This window comes from Babylonia areolata, chromosome 1, assembly GCF_041734735.1.
Source record: "Babylonia areolata isolate BAREFJ2019XMU chromosome 1, ASM4173473v1, whole genome shotgun sequence".
Taxonomy (NCBI): Eukaryota; Metazoa; Mollusca; class Gastropoda; order Neogastropoda; family Buccinidae; genus Babylonia; species Babylonia areolata.
In genome coordinates, this window is record NC_134876.1 from 25961254 (window position 1) to 25985177 (window position 23924).

General features: G+C 45.8%; 1 protein-coding gene across 11 annotated transcripts in view; it reads right to left on the reverse strand.

Moving 5' to 3' along the window:
• The window catches only part of LOC143281186 (myosin heavy chain, striated muscle-like), a 65750-nt gene that overhangs the window by 12478 nt on the left and 29348 nt on the right, over nucleotides 1–23924 (reverse strand). For 8 of the 11 annotated variants that reach the window (XM_076586276.1, XM_076586285.1, XM_076586295.1 and 5 more), the window contains exons 17-30: nucleotides 22228–22292; nucleotides 19898–19985; nucleotides 19116–19233; nucleotides 18362–18619; nucleotides 17760–18021; nucleotides 17125–17328; nucleotides 16529–16738; nucleotides 15984–16129; nucleotides 13975–14065; nucleotides 7728–7784; nucleotides 4887–5140; nucleotides 3447–3525; nucleotides 1271–1516; nucleotides 335–664 (exon numbers count right to left, since the gene is read on the reverse strand). In XM_076586276.1, coding sequence (XP_076442391.1) covers nucleotides 335–664; nucleotides 1271–1516; nucleotides 3447–3525; nucleotides 4887–5140; nucleotides 7728–7784; nucleotides 13975–14065; nucleotides 15984–16129; nucleotides 16529–16738; nucleotides 17125–17328; nucleotides 17760–18021; nucleotides 18362–18619; nucleotides 19116–19233; nucleotides 19898–19985; nucleotides 22228–22292 — 2408 coding nt within the window. Of the gene's footprint in view, nucleotides 1–334; nucleotides 665–1270; nucleotides 1517–3446; nucleotides 3526–4886; nucleotides 5141–7727; nucleotides 7785–13974; nucleotides 14066–15983; nucleotides 16130–16528; nucleotides 16739–17124; nucleotides 17329–17759; nucleotides 18022–18361; nucleotides 18620–19115; nucleotides 19234–19897; nucleotides 19986–22227; nucleotides 22293–22754; nucleotides 22820–23924 lie in introns of all 11 variants that reach the window. The other 3 variants (XM_076586311.1, XM_076586320.1, XM_076586247.1) reach the window with 1 other exon arrangement.

The following is a 23924-nucleotide window of genomic DNA, read 5'->3' on the forward strand; positions in this document are numbered from 1 at the left end:
GGTGGGAGTAGAAAGGAGAGTGATTATTGTGGTGGTTTTTGTATTGGAGTTTTGCTACAAATACAGTGTTGAGTGCGAATGGGAGTGACGTTTACACGATCTCTCTCTCTCTCTCTCTTACCATACTATCAAACACAGGTATACCCACATCCAAAACATCAACAGCGACAACAATATACAACCCCAACAACAGCAACAACGCAAAGAACAATTCAAACAACAACAGTACCACCACCACCACCACCAAACCAAACATCAACAGCAGCAACACCACCATCACCACCACCACCACCAACAACAACAACCCAAACACCACAAACCAAGCACCACTCACGCGCTCAACGTCCACCATGAGGTCCTCCAGCTCTCCCTGCAGCCTGGCCTTGGCCTTCTCCAGGCCGGCCACCTTGGCCAGGGCGGCCTCAGCGGCCTGCTCGGCCTCGGACAGCTTGTTCTGCAGCTTCCGGCGAGACTCCTCCAGCTCCTCAGCACGTGCAGCGCCCTCACCCTCGAACTTGGAGCGCCACTGCTGAGCCTCGCTGTTGGCCTTGGACAGCTGCCTCTGCAGGTCAGACTTGCTGTCCTGCTCCTCCTCCAGCTGTTCACGCAGGGACTCCAGGTCCGAGTTGAGGTTGCGCACCTCGCTGGACAGCTTCTGCCGGGCCTGTGGGGGGAAAGGAAGGAAGGAGGGGGTGGTTAATGTTCCGTTCTCATGTTGTGAGCGTAGATGCAAGTAGACAGGTGTTTTATAGGGTTGGAGGGAGGGGGGTGCGTGGAGGTTGATGGGTAGTGGTGTGTGGGGGTGGGGGGTTAATTTCCTTTTTTTTCCTTTTAGTGGTGTTTTTCGATTTCGTGTTATGTTTGAGCGAATGTTCGTGCTAATGTGTGTGAGACAGAAATAAAGAGGGAGGGACAGATGTACAGAGAGAGAGAGAGAGAGAGAGAGAGAGCGACAGAGACAGACACAGGAAGGCAGATGTATGTGTGTGTGTGGGGGTGTGAGTGCGGGACTGGGAAGGGGGGGGGGGGCGCTGTGAACAATATACACTTCATTGACATAAAACGTACACGATTTATAAGACCCATGATCCCTTCCTCCACTTTCAAACCAGAAAACGACAGACCCATCCCCTGCCAACACACACACACACACACACACACACACACACAAATACAGACAACCACCAACCACCCACTCCACTTCTCAATCACACGTACACCCCCTAACCTCCCTCCCCCTGCCCCCGAACCCCCACAAAAGCCAACTGACCCGAGTCTCGTCCTCCAGGCTACGCTTGGCCTCCTCCAGCTGGGACGCGAGGGAGGACTTCTCCTTGGTCAGGGTCCCGATGCGGGACTCGGCCTCCTCCAGCTGGCGGGTCAGGTCCGCGGACTCCTGCTGCAGGCGGTTCTTCTGGGACTGCAGGTCGTTCACGTTGCGGTTGGACTCGTCCACCTTGGCGTTGAGCTCGTTCATCTGGGCCTCCACCTGCTTGGTCATCTTCTCCGACATGCCCTGTGGGGGACGGGGGAGTTGGTCAGTAGGTGATCACAGTGTTGGTTTGTTGTTTGTTTACAGGTTGGAGGCTGGGAAGGGGTGTGTGTGTGTGTGTGTGTGTGTGTGTGTGTGTGTGTGTGTGTGTGTGTGTGTGTGTGTGTGTGTGTGTGTGTGTGTGTGTGTGTGTGTGTGTGTGCCTGCAGCCAAGACAAATTTGGTTAAACTTAAGTAATGTTGCAAAAGATGAGCAACGTAGTCTGATCTATCCTGAGGTTTAACACCAGAAAAATACTATCATCATTTATGTTGTGTTTCGTATAGTTTGTATTCTGTTTCTGATAGTTATGTTATTTTTATTGTTTATGTTTAATTTTGGTGTAAAATACTATTGCTGTTATACAATCTCCTTCATGCTCCGAAAGGGGTCAAAGGATTAAATATTCTTGATTCTAGATTCTCTTGTGTGTGTGTGTGTGTGTGTGTGTGTGTGTGTGTGTGTGTGTGTGTGTGTGTGTGTGTGTGTGTGTGTGTGTGCTTGTGTGCGTGTGTGTTTGGATAGATGATGTGTATGCGGTTCGAATGGACAGGAAATGTATGGGTGCTCATTGTCTCTCTCTCTCTCTCTCCCTTCTACCTTTCTGCCTTTGTGTGTCTCTCTCTGTGACTCACACACCTCTATGTATTTCAATGCTTATGTCAAAAACATTTCACATTCAACTTATCTACATCAGGCACGAAAACTCACTCACGTACACACACACACACACACACACTCTCTCTCTCTCTTTCTCTCTGTCTCCTTCTCTCCCCGTCTCTCTGTCCCCCCCCCCCCCTCTCTCTCTTTGACAAAGCAATACCAGAAGGGTCCTGTAGTCACATCAGAGCGCCCTCTCAATCAAAGCATGTTAGTAGCACGGCACCACGAGATGAATCACACACACTGACATATCCACTGCAACAACAACTACAACAACAATAACGGTGAAACTGGCTGGATGCAGCATCAGGTCCAATTCCTCACTCGGATTCTTAAAAAAAACACACAAAAAACAGGAGGGTTAAACAGCACAAAAACGCACACGTGAACGAGTGGCGGCAAACGAATAATAATCTGCAACATCTTTTGTCCGGAAGGGTGAAGTCCACCTGCTGACCTGTGCACCAACCCAAACTGTGGGGAGTCCAGTTAAGAGCAACAGCAAACACACAAGTTATTCAGGGTAGTGAATGGGCAGGCACAACGTGGAGAGAGAGAGAGAGAGAGAGAGAGAGAGAGAGGGGAGAGAGAGAGAGAAGGAGTGGGGTTCAGGCCGGGTCCACAGCAGTACCCTCAGCCGCAGCGTGTGTTCCAGCTCCAACACCACGTCCTCTATCTCCATCTCCAGGTCTGTCCGGTCCTTCTCTAACCTGCCGCCACCATGCACGGCATGCACACACACACACACACACACACACACACATACGGGCATGCCGAGCACGCCACGCACACGTTCAGACCATTTATACAAACAAATTGCGGACATCATGCAAACGAGACGGGTAAATTGTGTTACACAGCAAAGCACAAAACGGCAAGGCAAACACCACACAGGACACTTTATAAACGCTGCACAAAACATGGAAATATAAATGTCAGACATCTTACTCAACACGACGAACGGACGCACCAAAGAAGATGTAGTATTGTCATGCAACCAAATTGTAGTACATGGAACATGCGTGCTTTGGTTTTTGGATACCACAACATGCGAGGAGTTTGTAATCTCTCTCTCTCTCTCTCTCACACACACACACACACAGTCTCTCTCTCTCTCTCAGTTCGCGGGACGCATCACATCTTTTCGAGAAATAACGCGAGGGTTTTTGCAATCGGACAAGGCGCGAGAGCTTCATGCATATTCATGAGCAGAAAAGGGGGGAGAATCATGCACGGCAAGGCTGCTGTCACCTTGTTCTTGCCGATGTGCTGGATCTGAGCCTGCAGATCGTCCACCTCGGACTTGAGGCCACTCTTCTCCTTCTCCACCCTGCCACAGCACGTGCATCCACCCGTTTAGCTGTGCTACTGCTAGTGCTTGTGTTGGGGCTTTAGACTGTCATTGGCCTGCTGGCATTTCTATTGCATGAACCATGTTGGGGCTTTAGACTGTCATTGGCCTGATGGCCTTTCTATTGCATGAACCATATTGGGGCTTTAGACTGTCATTGGCCTGCTGGCATTTCTATTGCATGAACCATGTTGGGGCTTTAGACTGTCATTGGCCTGATGGCCTTTCTATTGCGTGAACCATGTTGGGGCTTTGGACTGTAATTGACCTGATGGCCTTTCTATTGCGTGAACCATGTTGGGGCTTTGGACTGTAATTGGCCTGATGGCCTTTCTATTGCGTGAACCATGTTGGGGCTTTGGACTGTAATTGGCCTGCTGGCCTTTCTATTGCATGAACCGTGTTGCCTACTATTATTTCTACTGCATGAACATGACTAAAAGCTGGGTTTTTTTGGTATTGTTTTGGAGTTGGTATTGGGGTAGTCATGTTCTTTTATGTCGCCTTGATGTTACCAGTTCTATTGCATGAACCGTGTGTGCCTCTTTTTATCATTGTAGCTTCTGCACGAACGTATGACTGAGAGCTGTTTGTTGTTTGGTGTTGGTATTGGGGTAGTGATTTCTTTTGGGTCGCCTTGATGTTATCATTTTTGTGTATGAAGCGTGTTTAGCTCTCTTTAGTTATCACGGCCGAGCACTGACTTTTGTGTTTGTGTTGGTATCGTGGTTCCAGTCACTGTCTTGTTGCCATACTATTGCTGTTATGTGAACCGTTTTTAGCTCGCTTTATTGTTTCTACTGCATTGATTCATGAAGGAACACTGTTTTTTGCGTCCATGTTGGTATCTTTACTATTAATAATATATAATTATATAATAATATTATTTCAATCGTATGGCAAGGCTGTTGTTGTATATGTTTGGATGATGGTGTCAACAATGACAGTGATGATTATATGACAGTGATTTCTTAACACCCAGTTGCTGTTGCTGCCATTATCGCTACTGGTGTTCATAGAATTGTTACAGATGATCCTGGTGTTTGTATCACACGGCGGTTTGTTGTTATTTATTTTATTTTTTTTATGCTGGGGTTGCCACCGTTCTCTTGTTTTCTTTCTTGAGATATACTGCCACAGCGCTGACATTTTTTTTTCTAAATGTTCCATTTGATCTCTCTTGATCAGTCTACCACTTTCATTCCATCTCTCTCTCTCTCTCTCTCTCTCTCTCTCTCTATATATATATATATATACCCACATCTCTCTCTCTCTCTCCATATATATACACATATATACATTTCTTTCTCCCCCCCCCTCTCTCTCCCCGTGGCACTGACTTGCTCTTGGCCTTCTGCAGCTGGTCGATCTGGTCGGACATCTCGTTGGCGGCATCCTGCTGCTTCTTGCGGAGCGCGGCAACCTGGGCTTCGTGCTGAAGGGTCTGCTCTTCGAGGTCACGTCGAAGCTTCAGCAATTCCTGCTCACGTTTCTTGTTCAACTCCACCTGGGCAGCAGTGGCCCCGCCTGCCTCGTCCAGACGCTCGGTCAGCTCTTCCAGCTCTCGGGACACTTCTTGTTTCTGCTTCTCAACCTGCACGGAGGACGCCAGGCAGTGTGATGCAGTGCAGTCAACACAGTGTGATGCAATACAACGCAATGCAGTGTGATTCAGTGTAGTCAACAGCAGTGTGATGCAATACAACGCAATGCAGTGTGATTCAGTGTAGTGAACACAGTGTGATGCAGTACAACGCAATGCAATGTGATTCAGTGTAGTGAACACAGTGTGATGCAATACAACGCAATGCAATGTGATGCAGTGTAGTGAACACAGTGTGATGCAATACAACGCAATGCAGTGTGATTCAGTGTAGTCAACACAGTGTGAGGCAGTACAACGCAATGCAATGTGATTCAGTGTAGTGAACACAGTGTGATGCAATACAACGCAATGCAGTGTGATTCAGTGTAGTGAACACAGTGTGATGCAGTACAACGCAATGCAATGTGATGCAGTGTAGTGAACACGGTGTAATACAATACAACGCAATGCAATGTGATGCAGTATCGTCAACGCAGTGTAATACAATACAACGCAATGCAATGTGATGCAGTGTCGTCAACACAGTGTAATACAACACAATGCAATGCAATGCGATGCAGCATAGCACCATGTCGTACAACACAAGGCCACACAACGCAGACATATTTATCATCAGATTGCATTGCACCACACAGCGTCAATGAAGAAAGCGTGTGGAAGCACCAAGGGAAAAACAAACAACTCACATAAACTGGTGCTACTTTATGACGTGTGTGACTGAGATGAAAAAGAACAACAAAAAAACCTGCAGACAGGTGGGTGGTGGGGTAGAAAGGTATGTGCCGTGCGGCAGGGTACAACTCAGATGGTTTCAAACTTCTCTGTGGGGGTTAGTGTGGGGTGGTGTGTGTTGTGGTCGTGGTGGTAGAAGGGGCGGGTTGGTGGTGTGTGTGCGTTCGTGTGTGTGTGTGTGTGTGTGTGTGTGTGTGTGTGTGTGTGTGTGTGTGTGTGTGTGTGCGTGCGTGTGTGTGTGTGTGTGTGTGTGTGTGTGTGTGTGTGTGTGTGTGTGTGTGTGTGCGTGCGCGCGCGTGCACGTGCGCGCTATGATATATATATATATATATAAATCTAAACATTGTTTCAAAGGGTAACAAGTGCTGTGTATGAGAAAACTGAGGGTGCGGATGTGATGAAAAGCTGAACCTAAAAATAAACCGTGAACAAAATGCCTTGAACAGAAACAGCCTATCTCCCTTTTTCATCACTACTTGGGCTGTAAACACTTGCGCTTTGCGTCATTCTGAACTCAACTTGATCGACTGCGGCTGTTTTCTGTCTGGAGAAGAGCCATGCAACTTCTTTCTCCATGTATGTATGTATGTATGTATGTGTGTGTGTGTGTGTGTGTGTGTGTGTGTGTGTGTGTGTGTAGTGATAGAGAGAGAGAGATAAAGAGAGAGAGAGCGTCTATGTGTGTAAGAGAGATGCAGACATACAGATGTATGTGTGTGACAGAGCTGTGTGTGTGCATGCACGTCTGAATACGGTAGGGGGTGGAGGTAGGTGTGTGTGTGTGTGTGTGTGTGTGTGTGTGTGTGTGTGTGTGTGTGCGTGCGTGTTTGCAGCAAGCAAACATATCTCGGCTCATCTTTCTTACTCACTAAATGGGCTTTTTTTCTGTCTGTTCTAACTCCCTCCCTCCACCCTTCCACTTCCAACACCTATCTCCAGTTTCCCTGATGAGGACGGATGATAAGTCCCGCCCAGCCCTTCACAGAAAGGATATCCCAGTATCTGTGTGTGTGTGTGTGTGTGTGTGTGTGTGTGTTTTGGGGTGTGTGTGTGGGTGTGTGTGGGTGTGTGCGTGGGAGGGGAGGGGGGTAGGTAGACAGACAGACATAGATGGAGAGGTGTCGTGGACTAGAGATTGGAGGAAAGAGCGAACCATGGAATGGACAAGAAGGTGAGGGACAGTGGAAACGGTCTGTGAAGTATGGACGGTCAAACACATCAGATGAAATGCATATGTCCACACATAAATGAACAGAGAAATAATGACAGAATCTGGGATACCCTCTAAACTGAAAGGAGAATGTACAATATGTGATATGTTTTTACTGTGTTAAATAACTTGTAAGAACTAGCGTGCAAATCTCATTGGTATGCCCAGTAGTTTTTTGTATTTTTTTCAGAATAAATTAAAAACAATCGTGATCTGTTAAATTTTACGTTTTTTCACCATCACTACTTTTAAATGATTTTTTCCTTTATTTGATACTTGTCTAAAGGAACTGGATTACAATTAATCTTCGGCTTTGAGTCATATGCTAAGTAACATATACAAAACTGCTCCAGTCACTTTAAAATGCACAATACGATTACAGCAGTCCATTTGTATTCGGGATACTTATCTGAACCAGGACACTTTACAATATGCAGGGGAGGGGTGGTGGGGTAGACAAAAATCAAACTGATGAGCGAAATTTTTTTTATGAAAAAAAGAAAGAAAAAAGAATCCAGACTGTTATGTTTAAACATGACATGATAATCACAAGAACTGCAAGACTCCGTGACTATTTTCATGACGCCAATACAGGCTGTGACCAATCTATAAAGAAGGAACAGCCATACTAACCTTTGCACGTGCTGCACGTTCAGCCTCAAGCTCCTCCTCCAGCTCCTCGATACGGGCCTGCAAAGCACGGGTCGTCATGGTTACTGCTTCAACTCCACGTCACGTCCACACAAACCTCAACCAATCCACTCTCTGTCGCTACAGAAGCACGCTTACATCACCACCATAACAAACGCACCCACATCAAATCTTCCAACATTCAAAGTCTTCCCTCAATTTACAAGAACCCCTTAATTTTCCATTCAGTACATCAGAAGTGGGCGAAGTATTTGCACAATTTTTATCGATCGATAATCAGTCGAAATATGGCACGATTTGCTTAAAAAAATTAATACGCAGTCGAAATATTGCACAATGTCCATAGATCAGTATATGCAGTCGAAATATTCAACAAAGTTCATTGATCGCTGAGCAGTCGGGGAAAAAAATCCAAAGACAATAATATCACAGCGGCCTTGGATCAAGGAGGGAAAATTAGTCGAAGGAAAAAAATTGGATGGAAGGTAAACGGTGTTTCGTGTGTTGGACGGCAGAGGCGGAGGGTGGAGGGAAAGGAGGAAACGGGAGGAAGGAGGAGGGAGGGAAGAGCACACATGGACGGGAGGAGCAGGGAGAACCAGTGAAGGTGGTCACGTCGTGGCCGACAGACAGGCGGCAGGGAAGTGGCCCGCCAGGCTTCGTGCTGCTGCTGCTGGCATGCTCCGCACGTGACTCAGCCCACACCCCAGGCAGGGAAGAGGAGGGGGGGGGGGGGGAGGGGAGAGGAGCCAAGATGGCAGGTATAGAAATGGCAACATCGGTCGTTACGCAGCACCGGCTGATTTTTTCCCCCATGTTTCAACAACGAGGTTGTCTGGTTTCCTCTTCTGTTTTTTCTTCTTCTCCAAAGCCTGGTGGCAATTGCAGCACCAGACAAAGCCATAACTAATACCGCAAACTTGCCAGTGTCGAACCGTCTGGAACAAACCTCAATTCCTCAAAAAGGCAGACATGCTGAGTGTTGGTTTCCTTCAGACGGCTGAGGATGTACCTGAAATGTCTGGGGTCACTCTGAAAATACACCCACACTGTGCGGGTGCCAGCTCTTTGGAACAACACGTTCCAGGTCTCAACCTCTGCATACCTGGCAGTCTGGCATTTAGAAAAACAAACAACCCAATTGACCTGTCGCTGAAAGTATTTGTTGTGCAGAACAAGACAACAAAAACGCTACCTACTGATGATAATGGAAAACGTCAAACAGAAATATCAGATTGTATCGCAAGAGAAAACATTGCCCCGCAATCTATCATGTGAGACAGAGATGCAGAGGTTCGTTAACATGTTAAACCTGAACCACGTTCTGGGCAGGAATGACTGTGCACATTGTAAATGCAGAAGATTTACGAAGTAAACAATTAACTTGATACATCTTTTTTTTCTGCGCGGCATGTCTTGTGCTGTCCTTGTCCTCTCATCGTGTTTTTAACAAAACCAACAACTGTTGCCCGCCCCACACTCATTCTGTTATGAAATAAGCAACATACAAGCTTGACTCTCTGTGACACTGATTTACACGAAAACAATGAAATCTTTACCACAATCTGACATTCTGAAAATTCATACTTAATCAAAAAAATGTATGCTTCAGATACTGCAAAAACAGGCATGCAGTTATAAGCCGAAGCAAAATTGACCGATTAACTAGCTATCCTTGGCTCATAAAATCAGATGTAAATCTTCATTATGCCAGCAGAGCTGTAGCAAATATCAAGAGGCGGAGAGTGTAAGAAAGAAAACAGCACTGATTTTGGTGACTGTAGACTTACGCCGCCACAAGTATGGCAGCCCTTGTTTGGCGAAAAGCGGTCAGAATGGCAAGCCAAGCTGCAGGACACGGAACAAGGAACGGTACTGTACTTCCATCAGCCTCCTCAGGCCAGGAGCCGTCACAGCCAGGTCAGCGGTGCTTCTCACAACTTTCCTGCTTCTGGCACTAAGGTTCCGGCGTTTGGGGGGCTCGTAATGGGAGCCAAGCAGCAGGGATTTGGTCCCGATGTTTTCCACAACACTGGAACTGATCCCAGGAAACTCTCTGCACAGGGACTGAGCGGCCAGACTGTCGTCAGGGTGTGGTGATGACGACGGATTCTTAGTGGCGGGCTGTTGGAACGAATGAGCTTTGCTAGGTCCGGTGTGGGCCCGGGAAGGTGAAGGCGAGGGCTTACCGGGGAGTGTCTTTCTGACCACCATACCCTCCTTCATCGTCCTCCGCTGTTCTACCTCCGCAGACATGGCGCACAGAGTGAACAGCCTCAGCTGCTGTCACCAAGGGGGACGAGGAGCGTCCTCTGCTCGCAGGCCGCTAGGACACACACGGGAGGGGGGGAGGACAAGTGTAACGGGTAGTCAGGGGGTTTAAGTTTCGAGGATGGGGCGTGATCAAAACACTGGATAATTCAGGGAGGCAGGAGGAAGGCGGGTGTGGAAGGAGGAGGGAAGGGTAGGTAGGTCCAACGAAAATGAGAAGGGTGGGTGGCCCAGGTAATCGTCAGTTGGCACACACAACTCTCTCTCACGCACACACCTGGATGTCGACTGCAGCACCGTGGGACGACTGTGTACCTTGCGGAGTTTATATGTGGAAAGCAGACATCGGGGGCACCCTTTCCGCAAGTCAGCAATGTCCGTGATTCATCGCTTAGGCTTGAACCCGGCCACGAGAGCTGAAGCAGCAAGAGGGCTGGCTGGAAGTAAAGTCTTAGGCTGGAGGGTGGGGGAGAAAACGGTGCTTTGAGGGGAAGGAGAAGGAAGAGGGTGGGTGGGTACAGCACACCCCTCCACTGTACGCCCACCGGACCCTCCAAGGCTCTAATCACAGGGAACAGTGACGGGAAACCGGCATTCGTGGAAATGCAAGACAACAGAGAGGATTGGTGGGACGTGGAGAGGTCATCCGTGTTACGCTCGTTTGTTAGTGACCGTGGGGGGTGGGGAGGGGGAGGGATTGTGTTCATGCTTGTATCAAAACTGTCACCCATCTCGTATGTCAGCCGAAATCCCTGAAAGAGAAGGGATGCATACCTGGATACATTAGACGTTTAAAAAGAAAGGGGAGGGGAGGGCGTGGGTGTTTTCTTAAGGGAAAACGTAATCTGCAAACCAAGAGAAATGTGACGACGCCACGCAGAGATCTCGTAAACAGCGCACGCTCAGCCAGCAAAGTTTCGGGTAGCCGGCAAGTCGAAGGGAAAAAAAACAACTCCCCCCCCCCTTCTCCCCCAAAACAAAAAGCCCTAGAAGCAGCACATCTGCCATTTGCTCTCAGGCTAAAGACTAGACAGTCTAACACCACCGCTCCCCTCCCCAACCCCCCTCAAAATAGAAAAGAAAAAAAAATCTCAGGTGCTGAGGTGTGCCTTGTGATTAATACCGGCACGCGCTGTAATCCTTTCTTTCCGCGTGCGCAACTTCACGTCACGTGACCTCGTGGGGGCCGCCGACTCTGCTGCCTTATTTGGAAAACAGCCACTTCCCCAGCTTTCACAACAACCCGCGTCTCTGCAGTTTGTCATGAGCACGTGAGCCAGTGTAAACAACTCCCAGAGCCAGTGAAACAGGTAATGAAACAATTAAAAAGAAAAAAAATTAGAAGAGTTGTCAGGTTAAAAAACAGAGACAAATTCAACAAGAACATTCTGTCATTTTTAGTACTTTACCACTTTTTTTTTCTTTTTTAATGATTTCTTTCTCCGAAGTTATTATTTACTGTGACTTATGAAAGTGATAGTGATCGATTTTGCAGGGTCCTGTCGCTCATGTTGGAAATATTCCGCCGTCATTTTCTTTCCTGTTGTCTTCTGTTTCTCGCTTTTAACGGCTTGCTCGTGCTCCCCACACCCCCCCTCAGCGCCCCCCCCACCCCCTATATCCACCCCCTTCCCCGTTCTTTCTTTCCTCAATTTCACACACGACAAAACTTGACTCTGTTCCAAGAACTGAATAGAAGCAGGAAGAAAAGGTGTGCCTGGCAAAGTGATGGAGCCAGTCAAGGAGGAAAAGAGGAGGAAATGCCTCGTCAGCATTCTGAAAGCCTACAGGAGAAAACGTGAGGTTAAAAAAACAGTGGCAGTTTTCTGCAATGCTACAATTTCCCAAACCAGCCATTTTAATAAGTAACAAGTGTTTCTGAAAGTTATAAAGATGAACAATATCAAGTCGTACATTTTGTCAGAAAACGTTGGACATTATGAACATGTTCATCCGATTTAATGCAACGTGCATGCTGCCCATCAGAGTATTGTTCTAATACGTGGGGAAAAACACATTAGGTCTGCTAATGTAGCTGACAGTTGTATCAAATCTATCAGTTAATATTTTCTATCAGAACAAAATTTAAGAAATGACATATGTCATTCAACTGGAGAAACCCACAAATAGGGACTGGGAAAAAAATAACACAATGCAGACCAGTGACGCAAGCAGGTTTTGCTCTTGTTCTGTCTGAAGAAGATTCTCCGACGGTGGAAATGCCCGCAATGTTGGCAGAGAATCAAGCAGCTGAATACGTCAGTGCCAAAGCTTAAAGAATGTCAGTAACGTGGTTCTTCTGTTGTTTCAAAATCACAGGATCCTTCGCTTGAGACCCCCCACCCCCTCCCTCCTCTCTCTCTCTCTGAATCCTTATCTTTTGTCTCAAAGTGAGTTTACAAATCAAAGATGTAAATCTTCATTGCTACAGAATCTCCATGGAGAAATCCAGACTAAACCTGTCAGGAGAAAAGGAAAAAAACTACAAAGACAGCCCGGGAACAGAGTGTTAGGCATGTTGCATGTATCATAAAACACGAAAAAAAAGAGGAATGGGAAGGGCAAATCAAAGTCGTAGGAAGTCTAGATGAAACAAATATCCGGCCAGGCTCGTCCTTGATGGTACAATAAAAATTTTAGTTGCGTTTGTCACGGAATCAAATCAAGCTAAAAGTCGTTTTCCCTATCTGAAGACCGTTGAAGGAGTGAAACCATAAACGCTGACAGAGAAATGTTCACAGAGGCGATCATACACAAGTGTTGGGGAAAATACGGGGCGGGTTCAGGCAATGGTGACTCACACGGAACACATTTCTGGGAGGACATTAATTTGGAGACAGTTCATTTTCACACGTTTTATAGGAAAATCGAAATCCATCACAGGTAGGTGGGTGGACAAAACAAACGGGTGTTTGGCACCAAATGTACCAAAAGTTTGGGGACAACTTTTGTTTAGATACAGGAGAGAGTGCCATGTACAGTGCAGAACTTATTAGCTTGTGGGAAACCATGTTGGATATTACACCGGGAATGTCAACATGTCCGGGAAAGGAAAACTTGGAAGTTAAAACATGTAAACAACACCCCAGGGAAGAAATAGTATTATAAAAAAGGAAACTGTGCTGTTTGGATCTCAACAAGGTGTCCAGAAATTCAACCACCATTGTATTAAGGCATTTGAGGTCGCAAGCACACACACACACACACACACACACACACACACACACACACACACACACACACACACACACTGTGGAGCACAGGATAACACGTACAGAACACAGGGAAAGCTGAAGAAGTAATGGCGAGAGGAAACACTCGGGCATCACGGCACACTTTATTTCCTTCAGGTTGGAGGCATCGCCACTTACCTCTGTCCCGCTCCACACATGGAAACCAAGGATGCTTCTTCACCAGTGTTATCAAACAAGTGTCAACAACAACAACGACACATCACGCAAGAAAAAGCACAAACGCTAAAAAGAAAGCTTTATACTCTTGCTCTCGCTGTTGGTACCAAATTCTACTGCAATACAGCATCTGTAAAATTTGATGTTTTAAATGATAAAAAAGACAATAAAAAGAAACAATGAAAATCACGTTATGAACAATTACTACAAGTCTGAAACTTAAGCGGCAACTGCTTCTACCGAAAGCAGCAAAAGCCTTTTTCAGCAAAACGAACATCGAAAAAACCGAAAAGAAAAAAAGGACAACAAAAAAGAAGAAAGAAAGAAAGAAAGAGAGAAAGAAAAGAAAAGAAAAAACTAACTAAACAAGCTGCTAACACATAAGCACAACTGCCGCAGAAAAAAAAAATAAATTGACGATTTAAAAGAAGAAATGCTTTTTGGCAACAAATAAAAACAAAACAGTTTGTTGGCAACAAACAAACGGCTAAAGCCAACCAGCTGAGTCCTCCATGTCTACCTGCGGCAGGTAGGACAGGACACAATACCTGAAGCTCCTTGATCTTCCTCTGGAGCTGCGCTACAAGGTTCTGCTCATCCTCCAGACGGGAGTTGAGGCCGTGGATCTCGTTGTCCTTCCTGCACACCCCGCACACACTGGTCAGGCCACTCGCTGGACATGTCCTCCTCAACTGTCCATTATTCTGTACTGTCATGTCCTCCTCAACTGTCCATTATTCTGTACTGTCATGTCCTCTTCAACTGTCCATTATTCTGTACTGTCATGTCCTCTTCAACTGTCCATTATTATGTACTGTCATGTCCTCCTCAACTGTCCATTATTCTGTACTGTCATGTCCTCTTCAACTGTCCATTATTCTGTACTGTCATGTCCTCTTCAACTGTCCATTATTCTGTACTGTCATGTCCTCCTCAACTGTCCATTATTCTGTACTGTCATGTCCTCCTCAACTGTCCATTATTCTGTACTGTCATGTCCTCCTCAACTGTCCATTATTCTGTACTGTCATGTCCTCCTCAACTGTCCATTATTCTGTACTGTCATGTCCTCCTCAACTGTCCATTATTATGTACTGTCATGTCCTCCTCAACTGTCCATTATTCTGTACTGTCATGTTCTCCTCAACTGTCCATTATTCTGTACTGTCATGTCCTCCTCAACTGTCCATTATTCTGTACTGTCATGTCTCCCTCAACTGTCCATTATTCTGTACTGTCATGTCCTCCTCAACTGTCCATTATTCTGTACTGTCATGTCCTCCTCAACTGTCCATTATTCTGTACTGTCATGTCCTCCTCAACTGTCCATTATTATGTACTGTCATGTTCTCCTCAACTGTCCATTATTCTGTACTGTCATGTCCTCCTCAACTGTCCATTATTCTGTACTGTCATGTCTCCCTCAACTGTCCATTATTCTGTACTGTCATGTCCTCTTCAACTGTCCATTATTCTGTACTGTCATGTCCTCCTCAACTGTCCATTATTCTGTACTGTCATGTCTCCCTCAACTGTCCATTATTCTGTACTGTCATGTCTCCCTCAACTGTCCATTATTCTGTACGGGTACTGGCGTGCCTAGCTGAATCAGTAACTTGAGCACAGCACGGTGGACTTGAAGTTGTGTTCTTTGTAAACGGAGAGTTACCACTCTTTATTGTTGTTTAATCCTTTACTCTCCTGCCTCATTGTTCTTTCATTTCCAGTCAAATATCAATGCATAACTCGAGAGAACGCATACAATGGCTTTGATTCTTACAGCTTGTGTTTCGTGTTTTGGTCACTGTTGTCGTTGTTGTGTTTGTTTTTCGTTTGTTTTTCTTTTAATCATCAGCAAAAGCAACTGTTTGTGATGACTCATTGTCTGTTGGAGAGTCACGTCCATAGCTGAAAATTGGTTTCAGTATGTGATGCTGACTTCAGCATTATGTAACAGCGTTCCGAGGCCATTCCAGTCATGGTAACACTAGGATGGAGGCAGCGCTGTATGGCGAGTTCAGTAAATTACATTTACGAAAGTAAAATTAACAATAACCCTTTCTTTCAGTAGATATGTAGGAGAGTCATGCACAATACTAGTCAATAAGTGATGCTGACAACCCGTTTCTCCAACAGTGTTCTGAAACCATTCCAGTGACTGCGACATTGAAATGGAACCAGCACTGTACAGCACGTAATTGTATTATTCAGTGTTGAGATACCACTGACCATCAGACAATGGATCAATGTTGGAAAGTCAAACACACACGGCCGAAACAAATTCGGCAAGCAGTACGAATTCCAATTTCTCTAACAGTGTTCCGAAACCATTCCAGTGACTGTGACACTGAGATGGAACCAGCACTGTATTCACAGATACACCTCTTTTTATATACTGAATAAATCTATAAATGCTCAGCCAGATTAATTCCGTTATGTATTGTCTGTGCACTCTTTTGTTCAGTTTGGTGTGTGTGCGCGCATGCAGGGGGGAAGCAGCCAGCCCCCCCACCCTGTCCCCCCACAACCCCCGGAATGCCCCACGCGGGTCACTGACCTCCTGACGTTCTCCTCCAACTCCCTCTTGCAACGCTCCAGGTCCTCCACGTTCTCCTGCGTGGCCTTGAGGTCCTGCTCCAGCTTCCGCTTGGCCTTCTCCACGTCACCCCGCTGCTTCTTCTCCCGCTCCAGGTTGTCCTCCAGCTGTCACACAGCGCATCAAGCCGTCAGGGAACAGTTGGAGTGTGTGTGTGTGTGTGTGTGTGTGTGTGGGGGGGGGGGGGGGGGTGTTGTGGTGGTGGTGGTGGTAGTGACGGTGTGGTTGTGGTGTTGGTATTGTTGTTGTTGTTGTTGTGGTGGTGGTGGTGGTTGTGGTGGCAGTTTTGTAGTTGTTGTGGTGGTGGTGGTGGCAGTAACATCGGCAAACACACACACACACACACTCATACTCACACACACACACACACACACCAGCCTCCTCAACAACATTCCCATCTCACCACACAGTGTTCCTTACCCCCCACCCCGCGACCCCCTTCAATCCCCCCAAAAAACAGGAACAACACGTCTACGGTCCTCGTGAGCTTCCAACGGAACACTGACCTCGTCCAGAGTCTGTTCCAGCTTGGTCTTGAGCTTGCTGAGGTGGTTGACCTTGTCCTCCTCGGCCTGCAGGTCCTCCATGGTCTTCTTCTGCTGCTCCTCCATGGCCTTCTTCTCCTTGCCCAGCTTGGCGATCTGCTCGTCCTGCTGCGCCATTTCGTCCTGCAGGGTCTTGATCTGGTTGTCCTTGGTCTGCTTCTCCTGCTCCGCCTGCCATTAGCCAGTCAGCATGGCGGTCAGCAGCGTGAGGGTGGGAGTCATGATGATGATGATGATGATGATGATAGTAATAATAGAAACAATAACATCATCAACAACAATGATAAAAATAATAATGATGATGATAATAATGATATGATGATTATCATTATCATAATGATAATGATCATAACAACAGTAACCTCAATAATAACAATAATAATAATAATAATAATGATGATGATGAAGATGATACTACTGCTACAACAACTAATGATAGTAAGTGGACCTGCCCTGGGTGCTGTGCAATGCACATGGTTTCACACATAAAGCATTACACCAAGAGATGACCAGACAGTTCCTCAAGCAGATAACACAGACATGACTGACGGACCCACCTTGGCCAGAGAGTTCTCCAAGTCGTCCACGTCGGCCTTGAGGTCCTTGATTTCCTCGCCCATCTTCTTGTTCTTCTCCGACAGCTCCCCGGACTCGTCCTCCTGGTCCAACAGCCGCTCCTCCAGCTCCTTCAGCTGCTGCTCGTAGTCCGCCTTCTGGCCCACCAGCTTCTCGATCTTCTCTTCGGCGTCAGCCAGGTTGTCCTGAAACACCCAGGACGGCAAGGTCAGGAGGGGTTGCGGGTGATCAGACTGGTCTAAAGGTTAATGTTTGAATGTTCCATCTCCTTTTACGGCCATACATGTTCGACATTCTTGTTCCCAACAATGGTCACAAATACTGATGGAAACCAAACACACGTACTACAAACCCCGACTTCAAGTCAACATCATTCATGATTCTACAATTTCTATGATCAGTTTATCATCATCAAGGGAAGAGAAAGAGAGGACGTCTGAAAATCATCTGGTGAAGAGACCTCCAGGCAGACACCCAGAAGTTGGGCCTTACCTGGAGTCAGACATGGGTAAAGACAAAGAATGGGGGGCTGTGGGGGTCTCTTGTTGACGGCTTGTACCCCGGGAAGGGTCAAAGGTCTTAGTGCTTTAAACACCTCCACCTGTTGGCTCCTTACCTGTTCAGCCTGCAGCTGCAAGTAGAGGTCGTTCTTTGCCTGCAGCAGGGTGACGTTCTGCTCCTCCAGCTCCTTGCGCATCTTCTCCGTCTTCTCCAGCTCCTGCTTGGTCTTCTCCAGCTCCTCCTCCTTCTTCTTCATGTCGTCCTCGGCGCGGGCGATGTTGAGCAGGGGCTTGACCTTGCAGTACAGCTTCCACCACATCCAGTTCCTCAGAGCCAGCCACTTGCGGATGTTCCTCTGGATCACCGACAGACCCACCCTGCGGAAGGACGGAGACACGTGGAGAGAGGTCACGTCATGTGGCTCGCTTGGACTGACGCTTATCAGCCCGACTGACTTAGCAAGTGATGTTAATCAGCCCGACTGACTTAGCAAGTGATGTTAATCAGCCCGAATGACTTAGCAAGTGATGTTAATCAGCCCGAATGACTTAGCAAGTGATGTTAATCAGCCGAGCTGAATGAATAACAGCATAAATATACTAGTAACCTGAAATGAAGTAGCAAGAAAACACAGCAAATCTTCAATTTTACCCCTCGAAAAATAAAGGGACAAGAAGAAGACCATACGACAACGCGAGAGAAGAAAGAACCTCTCACCTCTGGTCCTGCAGCTTCTTGTAGGCCTTGCGCATGAGGTATCCTCGGATGAAGGCCTGGAACATGGAGATGATCTTGGACAGACGCTCGTCACGCATGTCCTCCAGCATGCCCAGCACGCCGGCCTTGAAGAAGACCTTGGTGGTGCCCAGGCGGTACTCGGCAGTGTCCAGCTGCAGGGCCGACAGGATCTTGTCCGTCACCTGCTTGCCGTCCACAAAGCCCTGCGGGATGGCATTGGGCGCCAGGATGGAGTACCTGTCAGCACCACCAGCACGTGCCGCTCATTACTGTGTTTGTGACAGGAAGTGTGTATGTGTGTGGGGGTGTACGGGGGTGAGGTGGGGGGGGGGGGATAGACAGATACCAACAGGAAAGTAATGACTTTCAAAATTCGTCAGTATCAAGACAGATATTACAAAAAAATATCCTATCCGTCCATGATCTATTGATGAATAATTGTAATTATCTGAAACAACAACAAAAACAACAACTACACACAGAGGAAAATGATAACAGTAACGAAATATAATAACCAAAACTTATAAAGATGAAAACAAAATGGCATGAACGAGATATTACCACTACAACAGGTCACTTTCTTCAAACATTTTTCAGGTTCAAGATGTCAAAGCTTGCGAACTGGTCCATACTGCCAACATCTACACGACCTCGGCATAACAGCCAACATGCTGGTCACGGCCTGTGAGCCCCCTACCCTTCGTGAAGCGACGTGAAGGAGATGCAGGCTTACCGTTGCTTGAACTCGGAGTAGATGATCCTGTTGGGGAAGCCCTTGCGGCAGATACGGATGCCCTCAAGCACACCGTTACACTGCAGCTGGTGCAGTACCAGGGCGGAGTCAATGAGACCTGCACACAACCAGGGAGCCCCGTGGTCAGCACCGTGATGCACGCACTGAGTGGTGTACTGCCAACCCCCCACTTCACTTCACGAGGTGATTTGTTTTGGTGACCTATCTGAATGTCAGCAACCAAGAAAGTCTAACAACAGTCATCATAAATATTGTGTCCAGTTCTCGGCTGTGAAATGTCTCTCAAGATACCGCCGTAAATAAGGAAGGACAGAACGACGTTTAAAATTTGTTTATTTATTTATTTATTTGTGTGTGTGTGTGTGTGTGTGTGTGTGTGTGTGTGTGTGTGTGTGTGTGTGTGTGTGTGTGTGTGTGTGTGTGAAAAACAGATTAGCTGGAAGCTGTATGGACTGAACTGTATTGTTTTTATTATTATTATTAATCAATTTGGTTGTTGTTTTTAAACAAAATGTACAGTTTTGATTGAAGCCACTCACCTGGCTCCTTGAACTCGTTGGGGATGACGCAGCACACTGTGTATCGTTTTTATTATCATTATTACCATTATTTACAGATAAAGTGTACAGTATCCATTGAAGCCACTCACCTGGCTCCTTGAACTCGTTGGGGATGATGCAGCACATTATGTATCGTTTTTATTATCATTATTATTATTTTCTTTATAGATAAAGTGTACAGTATTGATTGAAGCCACTCACCTGGCTCCTTGAACTCGTTGGGGATGATGCAGCGCACGAAGTGGGGGTGCGTGCTGTACAGGTTCTTCATCAGCTTGTTCAGAGACTCCTGTGTGGGGCACAACAACACTGACTGTCACTCACTGCAGCACGCCACACGATACGTGTCTTTGTGGGCTTCATGCAGCCAACACACGGCCACACGAAGGAGGAGAAGGAGGAAGAGGAGAAGAAGAACAAGAAGAACAAGAACAAGAAGAAATATGATGATTAAGAAGAAGAAGAAGAATGGTAGGGTAAAGAGAGATATTTTCATTTTTTTTAAAATGCTATGTGTAATCAAAAATAGGCACGGGCACAAACATTATACATGTACGATGCGTGGTGGGGTTGTCTGCAATACGATAATGTGTCGTGGCTGTGAGTACACAGCAAATCTAGCTTACCTTTTAATTATTTCATACCTTGATTACAACTGTTCTTATCTATCTACATCTATCACCTACAAATACATCTATCAAATAAATATAATTTAGTTAGCTGATATTTTAATTTACTGGCATATGTTGATGAAAATAACAATAATGCTAATCAGCATCATCATTATTATCATTATTACTATTATTATTATCATTATCATTACTATTATCATTCTCATTCAAGGATGTTGATGACGATATTTTCCAGCTAGTTTCGAGCTTCCCAGTTCTAGAACCGTTCTTCAAATACATACTGAAAACTGTTCTATTTTTGCAATAAGACTGCTACGATGATTCAAAATTGTGCAGAGAACTGGACCTTGAATTTTCACCGTTGCAAGGGTTGCAAAAAACACATGATGAAGAAATGACCCTTTGGTATTTTCACTCCCATACCTTTCTGCAGCTTTGGCTGTCATGTACAAGACCATAACTATGATACTCCTGACACATCTTAACGATTTCGATTTTACAGTTTTCAATCTTGTGATAACTCAAACATAATTTTTTTTATACAGTAACCGTGAAAATTCACGACATATCATTCCAGAATTGCAACCCAGAACAAGGTTAGAAAATATCAAGCATCTTGTAACTGGATATTGTTCTCCACAATTCAGCTTAAAAAAGTGTTAGGTCAGAAGTAAATACTGTGACACCGTTGGACTAGATCCGATAGTTTGCATGGCTCTGGTCAAGTTCAGGAGCATTTGGAACGTTCTAACGTTCTACAGGATTCGGTGCATTACAATTGTAATGACTGAACAATATTAATACACTAAAGGGAAAAACAACCTTCAGGTAGCTCTTCAATTTGACAGAACACCATAACATGACGATTACACACCACGCAGCTTGCTGTGGAAAAGAAGGTTGTCATGTTGAAATTGTGTTTCCAACGGGGAAAGGTAGAGGAAAAATGGGTTCATTCAACAAGAAAAATTGGTTATTCAACAGGGAAAAAATGAGCTGATTCAACGGTGAAAATTGGGTTGTTCAACAGGAAAAATTGGGTTGATTCAAAGGGAGGGAACACAGGAAGTAACTACATGTTAAACAAAACAATCGGGATAAAAACCTCTGCACTCCACGCTCTCGCTATCAAAGGAATACTCACATCACTTTCTTCTGACTCTTGGGGTTTTGTAGGAATCACGGCAACCTCCACAGACCGATGTTAGTACAGGAAGGAAGGAAAACGAAGAAGGCATGTTCTGGGGTTATCTATGAACTTTAGGTAACTGGTCCTTCTGGGTTTCTCAAATGATGCAACAAAAAGAAACAAGTAGGAAACGAAGAATACTGGTTAATGTTTGTTACGTCGGGACATGGGGCAACGTCCCACAAAAACTGTGTTCTGTTAGGAGTCTATTCATGGTTGAAAATGGAAAACCAAACTCCAGTGACTGTCAAACAACAAAGGATACTAGGAAGGTTGGAAAAAAAGAAAGATGTGTGCAGGAAGTGCACTCCATAACAACTGTGTAGGAAGATCTACGGAAAGGCGGAACACAGGATCAGTAATCGTTGACCACGTCCCACTGCCGATGACAACACGGGACAGCAACCGAGTCAACAAACCCTGCTGAACATGCTGGGAAGGAAGGAAGGAAGGAAGGAAGGAAGGAAACGACCCAAACAAAACCACGGCAGTCGCGGTATGGATGGGAGGTTTGGTGAACAGGGACAGGTAGATACGGGTGGTGGGGTGGTGTTTCATGGAGGAATCACCAGTGTTAAGGTCAGGGAAATGGTGGAATGGACAGATCTGGGGAAGGAAGGAAGGAGGGGAAGGAAGGAAGGAAGGAAGAGGTTCCACTCCACACAGCAGGGCCCGGAGGGTGAGGACAGCATGCAGCACGGGACAAATACCTTGTGTGTGGAAGAGATAGTCTGGAAAGCGGTAGACTTCTTCTTTTTGGCGGGGGCTCCTCCCTCTACACCAGGTGAGGAAAGGAAACAACAGTTTGAGTTGTTGAGGCTGACAGACGGCATGACATCATCACCCAGAGGTCAGAAGAAAATAGGTCAGCACGTGCCGCCTTTTTCCTTTCGCTCTCTGTCTTCTTCTTGGATTTGCACGTGTATTCACAATGTCCCCGAGACGTTCAGAATTGTAATCAAACATTCTATCAGGTTTTCGGATGATATATATTATCGAACAACTGGTTGTGTATCACTGAAACTGTCCAACGGGAAAAGAATAGAAAAGTACGATTTTCCCCCTCCCACTTTTATTTCTTTTTTTTTCATATTTCAAGATAAAAACAGACATTGTGAAGACTGGAGCAAACCCAAGCAGTATGCACGGTGTGGAATAAAGCCACAACACTGTGCAATCTGCAAAATAATATAATATACACAATGACAAAATACAGTGAAGGGTTAAAGTGCATTACCCTATGCATACATGAAACTGTCATAAAACTGCCTCCCTTCTGCCTCTTGCCTCGCGTGGCGGCTTCTGCGTGAGAAGAACAGACACACATGTCAAAATGTCATTCTCACTTCACCCCACCCCCCTCCATCCCTTTTACTCTCCTCTGACTTCCCCTTCACACCCCACTCTCTGTCTTTCCTCTCCTCTCTCTCCCCTCTGTCTGTCCCCTCTCTCTCCCCTCCTCTCTCTCTTAATCGTCTCTCTCCCTCCTCTCCTCTCCCCCCCCTCTCTGTCTCTCCCCCCCCCTTTCTCTCTCATACAGACCAACAGACTCTCGCAGCACCAAAATGACAATCATTTCACAAGCTTCGACAGCCCTTGTTTTCTTTTTTCTTCCAAATCAGATCACACAACCGATAAAATAAGTCGCTTCTTTGCATTCTCTTTGCCTTGGAGAATAGTCTACAGAGGATGAGACATCAGCCCATGAAGGCACAAACACACACACACACACACACACACACACACACACACACACACACACATACAGAGAGAGAATAAAGTTGTTAATAAAGAAATATTTCTTCTGGTCACGTCATTTCACTGGCTCTTCGTGAAAAAAGAAAAGAAAAGAAGTATGATACAGTAAGAAAGCACTTTCACTTTTCAAATCGGCTTCAGCTGAAACTGATCAAAAACATAAGAAAAAAACACAAACATGTATACACCATTATTTTTTTTATCAGTCAAAGAAATTCTTACCGGTGCTTCTACACACACAGACACCCCCCCCCCCCACATATATATATATATATATCTGTATTCTATAATCTTCAAACGAATAAAGCAAATATTGCCTGATCGTGGCCAATACAAGTGTCCATGTTAGACAGTGATACACACTTAGCCGTTCTGGAATCGGTAAGCGGTGCTTTACTGCCGATTTCTCTTACAGTGTTTCAAAACCATTCCAGTGACTGTAACACTGACATGGCACCAGCACTGTTTAGCAAACTGTATTGTGAAAAAAAAAGTATAAATACCGTGAAAAAAAGTAATGAGCATTTCGAAACTTATCAAAATATAAAAAGTAAAATCTGTAAAACCAAAATTACCTGATTCTCAGAAAAAAAATAGAGCATGCATCGAAAGACAGGAAATAACTCTGGAAGGCTAAAAACTCCCACAA